The sequence below is a fragment of the Octopus bimaculoides genome, chromosome 1 (genome assembly GCF_001194135.2).
Source record: "Octopus bimaculoides isolate UCB-OBI-ISO-001 chromosome 1, ASM119413v2, whole genome shotgun sequence".
NCBI lineage: Eukaryota > Metazoa > Mollusca > Cephalopoda > Octopoda > Octopodidae > Octopus > Octopus bimaculoides.
This window is the reverse complement of record NC_068981.1, coordinates 114977647-114983356: the sequence shown is the minus strand read 5'-3', so window position 1 is coordinate 114983356 and position 5710 is coordinate 114977647. Positions and strand designations below refer to the sequence as shown.

At 38.6% G+C, this 5710-nt stretch overlaps 1 protein-coding gene across 6 annotated transcripts in view; it reads right to left on the bottom strand.

The window, feature by feature from the left end:
• Positions 1-5710, bottom strand: part of LOC106877864 (COP9 signalosome complex subunit 1) — a 128887-nt gene that overhangs the window by 90552 nt on the left and 32625 nt on the right. For all 6 annotated transcript variants that reach the window (XM_014926899.2, XM_014926900.2, XM_014926901.2 and 3 more), the window contains one exon: positions 2937-3029. In XM_014926899.2, the coding sequence (XP_014782385.1) occupies positions 2937-3029 (93 nt within the window). The remainder of the gene's footprint in view (positions 1-2936; positions 3030-5710) is intronic.

Genomic DNA, 5710 nt, shown 5'->3' with positions numbered 1-5710 from the left:
GGTGACACGTAAAAGCACCCACTACACTCTCTGAGTGGTTGGCGTTAGGAAGGGCATCCAGCTGTAGAAACTCTGCCAAATCAGACTGGAGCCTGGTGTTGCCATCCGGTTTCACCAGTCCTCAGTCAAATCGTCCAACCCATGCTAGCATGGAAAGCGGACGTTAAACGATGATGATGATGATGATGATGATACGTCCTCTGCAAAGCAAAGTTTGCTGCAAGCAAAATGACCCTTCCTCTTAAGACAGCTTCAATTTCTAACTAGCCATACTAACAGCCAAATTTTTTGCCAGTTATTTCAAACTACCATTGTAAAACTGTCTCATAATGGAGCAAACACAAGCCCATTTACCATAAGAACTCTAGCAAGGTTTCCCCTGATAATTAAAGAGCCTACCAATGATTGGCATAATGAGTCATTTTAATAGATGTAACACCTCCTTACATCATGGAGACACATGGTTTTGAAGTTGTACAGAAGGTGACCCATTTTTGAAAATGGGGGCTTTGAACAAACCCAACACTATATGCAAAAGATTCTGCCTTAATCACAGAGAAGACATGGACTCAGCAAACTGCAGTAAACAAGGCAAGCAGTCTAAGAGCAGTAACTCTGAATAGAAATTGATACAATGCTGAGGAGAGACTAATCTTAGATAACCTTTCAAGTGTTAGTGGCATGATAAAATGCATCTAGTTCATTCTATAAAATTGTTGGTGATAGGAAGGCTTTTGACTGTAAAAACTATCAAAAATGATCTTCACAATTAGAAAATCCACCAACTGTATCAACAGATACTAACATCAAGTTAGCTATTGCAGAAAACAGTGAGGTAGCTAGGTGTGAGCACTCCTCATCCACCATCAAGTGGCCCCTACCATCTCTCTTCCTAATAAGTGAACATTATGCAACCCATCCACTATCATCCAAATCAGCAGAAACTTCTCTTTTACTTTAAGGTGCAAAACTTAAGGGTTAAATACATCAACATCAGCACAATGAAGAGTAGGTCTGGATGTACTAGAATGAAAGCAAGACATGAAATAGACTGCTCACAGACAAGTAACACCAATACAAATTCTTTTAAGTAGGTAAAATGCTAGAATGAATGGAATATGTATGATGTTGGCAGAAAATGGATCAAGGTAATCAGAGGTAATCAGAGAATGTAACAGAACATTTAAGGTTAGGTGAGTCTTAGGCAACATGATTAGCCTAACATACACCAACAGTCAAGATTGACAGGTGAGCAAATGGAAGACAGCAACTTCTTTATCATAGAGAGTGGCTTCAATGGACATAACTGACAACATCAAGATGGTTGGTTACAGAAGTGTTCATATAGGTTTGACCATGATACAAAGATCAGTACTGCTATGAAGCAAATCTGAGCTTGTACCACAATACAAGGAAACAGTATAAACAGCTGTTCTTTTTTGATGCCCAATGGACAGCTTAACATAGACTAGTGATATTAGACCTCACAATTAGAGAAAGCTTTTGACAGAGTATCAGACTCTACAGGAAGCCAGTTTAAGAAAACTGGCTACTAGTGACTTGCTTGCTAGAGTTATATGAACTATGTATAAGGGTGCTGTCAGCTGAGAGCTAGCAACAAGTACAATGAAGAATTTGGCATGCAGTTCTCCAGATCACAAGAGAGTAGTTCAAAACTTGTTCAGCATAGGAACTTCTGTATGCTAATGCCTCGTTCTTACAGCAGTAGTATATATTGAAGAATTACAAGTCTCAGAGAATAGAAGCCAAAATGTAAACATACGAAAGTAAATTATTTTAGTTAGCAAGTAAAAAATACTGCCATCTGGGAAGTGGTTCAGCTTGAGAGTAGGTAGAAATTCTACAGGGTATGCCTAATGTATACAATAGGCAAGCGAAAGATACAGGGGATCACAAATAGGCTGACAGAAGAGAAGGAACACATATGTAGCAGATACACAAGAGCAGGTAACAGCTAGAACCCTCATGAAATGAATTCTTTCAGCTGCTGGAAGGTAAAAGTACAAAGAAGAAAGAGATCGAAAAAGTTCAAGGAACTATTACCACTACTAGAAACAAAATGGTTTTCTTTCCAAGTGATGGGCAGATTGTATGATGGTTATACACAAAATATGATACTACAAAGAAACAGAAACAAATGAAACTTGAGGAATATAAAGGATGTGCAAAGACTAGAAAGAATAATGTGAACATGTTCTGCTAGGCATGTAATTTTAGCAAATATGAATAGCGAAACAACGATAAGGAGGGAGGAAAAATGGGCATCAGCACATGAACAAATATGTGAATGTAGGATAAAAGTTGGTAGAAGCACCAAGCAATCAAAGTGAAAAGAACCAATGTAAAGAGCCTAAGCAGTGGAGGATAATCTCAGGATGCTAAATTCATGAAGGAGACAAGTGACTGCAGCATGTGATGAGAAAGTGTGCTGCAGAAACCCTGCCAATACCAACAAAGCAAAAAGGGGATAAAAAGGTAATGAAGACTCAATTTTAGAATCTAAGACACACCTTTATACATTTAACCAATATTGTAATGATCAGAACAAATTTGAGTTCAATACATTATGAAGGTGGTGAGCTGGCAGAACCATTAACATGCCAGGTAAAATGCTTAGAGGCATTTCATCTGTCTTTTTGTTCTGAGTTCAAATTCTGCTTAAGTTGACTTTGCCTCTCATCCTTTCAAGATTGATAAAATAAGTACCATTTGAGCACTGAGATCAAAGTAATCGACTTACTCCCACCCTTGAAATTGCTGGCATTGTGCCAAAATTTGAAACCAATAATAGAATATTATATTTACTAAAGAAATGCACTACCCAAATCTTTCACAACAAAATTTATTTCTTTTTAATCATTTAGATACCCATTCATAAAGTTCAAGAAGAATGTTTAAAAACTATGTCATATTACCAAAGTTGTACTTTCTACAATAGCATGGTCATTTTTTATATTCTCATTTTCTTCAGGAGAAGCATCTACTTGCATGGGTTCATCAAGAGATGGCTGAAAAAAAAAAAACCAACAAACAATAATATAAAATCATGTTTGAAAATGCACATACTACATCAATAAAATCCCTTTCCACAAACACCAACAGAAATGGTTTCATCATCATCATCATCATTTAACGTCTGCTTTCCATACTAGTATGGGTTGGACGATTTGACTGGGGACTGGCGAACCAGATGGCAATACCAGACTCCAATCTGATCTGGCAGAGTTTCTATTGCTGGATGCCCTTCCTAACGCCAACCACTCCAAGAGTGTAGAGGGTGCTTTTTACGTGCCACTGGCACGAAGGCCAGTCTGGCGGTACTGGCAATGGCCACGCTCAAATGGTGCTTTTTACATGCCACCGGCACGGGAGCGAGGCCGTTGCTCTGGCAGTGATCCCACTCGGATGGTGCTGATTTATTTAATAATTTTCCAGAATTCTTAATTCAAGATGCAAAATAGAATATAAGTCAAATAAAACAGTGCATAACATAATAAAATTTAATTGAATAAATGAATGGACATACATATTCACACACATACACATAAATGAAAACTTTATGTCAGATCAACTACTAATATCATGTACTGATGAATGTTCATGACAAAAGAATAGCTTTCATACTGTGAAAGGTTATTTTGGTGATGATAGAATAAAAACTTAAAAAGACAGTAAGCATGAAAGATGTTTCAAGCTATAATGTAATCACAAATGTCTTTCAACTAGTTTCACTACCAGAAAGTCTAAGTGTTCATTAAGCTCTATCAAAATCAGCCTTTTGAAGCCACCCAAATAAAATGACATACAACCAATAGAGTTGAAAAAATATCTCCCCAATTCCCCTAGCAAGATAATAGTATCTTGCCAGTGGTGTTATCATCTATTCAAAGAAAAGAGAGATTTAAGGAGAAACAAAATACCCATCTCAAAACTTTCTCAACAAATTAACACTCATTGTCTTCACAACTCATATAAATCTAGCAAATATGACAACCAGTTTATTTCTGTGAAATGTATATACTACTCTCCTCAGCAGCAGTGGCATACATGGATTTGTTTAGTGACAAGCTGCTTAAAAATCACACAACATGGTATGTTCCAACAGTTAAAATTACATAAGATAATTTGATAATTTCCATTCATCATCATCCAGTGTTTTAAATCCGGGGTTTTGTCCCTGTTAACGGGGGTAGCCAGATCTACCTCAATGCCATAGCAACTGCCCTCACACCATCTTGCCCGGTTTTGGGTATCCTCCCTTCTCAAGCCAGCCCTCCCAATTTACCCACATTTACCTCAAACTCAAGCTCCCTCCTCATTCCTCCTCAACACATGCCCATACCACTGCACTCCATTCACTCCTGTCAACCATTCCACAGATTCTTCCAGCCCCAGTATCCCCATCAAGTCCTCAGTCCTCCTCTTATCAAACAATTTCACACCACATTTCTCTCACCATTGTTCTCTCGGTCATTCTCAAAACTGCCATCTCTCCCCACTCAGACACCATGTCTCACTCCCATACAGCATTGCAGCTTTCACACAACTCCTATAGACACTTCTTTTCATCTTCAATGAGAATCTTTTCCCATAAAACAATGCTCCACATTCCCTGAACTTCACTCAGCCAAGTCTCACTCTTGCTGTCAAAGCTGCTTCACATCCACCCTGTCTCCCACACAACAAAACCCTTTCACTATTTCTACCTTGTCACATATATGTTTCCTCTGGGTCCACCAGCCCTTCAGCTCCTTTCTCACATCTTCCCCAAATAAACTCTCTTGCCTGTCTTGGGGGTCACCTTCATTTCCGTACATCTACCATGAATCCATTTCTCACATCTCATACACAACACTGCATTTGCCATTACCCTCCTCCCACATACACCACATGAATCCATTTTACTCACTAACACTTCTCCTTCCACCCCACACACCATTACCTTTATCTTCCCAAAGTTTACCATCAAACCCTTGCTTTCAAATGCCTCCTTCCATTTCCAAAACTTCTTCTTCAATACCTCCATTGTCTCACTCATCAGAACAAGGTCATCAGCATACAGTATTTCCATTATCAATCCTTCTCTTGCACTCTGTCACATCAACCACTATTGCAAACAACAATGGTGACAGCACAAATCTCTGATGGACGCCAACTTTCACCGCAAACTCCTCTGACATCTTTGATCCAATTCTAACTCGTCTTTACACCATCACTGCTCTCACTATTACCTCTAGTACACCTTTCTTCCTCAATGCCCACTCAATCACCTTCCTTGAAGCCCTATCAAATGCCCTTTCCAGATCAACGAAGTACATATCAACTTCTTCTCCTTATCTCAGTATTTCTCTTGCAATCTCCTTGCAATGAAGACTGTATCTGTTGTCCCACTTCCTGGCATAAAACTAAATTGCATCTCGTCCACATCCACCCCCTTTCCAAATTCTCCTCCCCAACACCCTTTCCACTATCTTCATTGCATGCTCCATTCTGTTGTGAATTTTTTTATTCACTGATCACAGCAAATAACTAAGAAAACAAGAAAACAGTTTTTTTTTTTTTTTTGGCTTTACTTTGTGCAGTTTTCTGGTTTGGAGAAAACCTAGTATTATGGAAGAAATAATGCAGATGGCAGCCAGTTTCTTGAGAATAATTTGGCATAATTCATTATTTCAAACACTAAGTATAC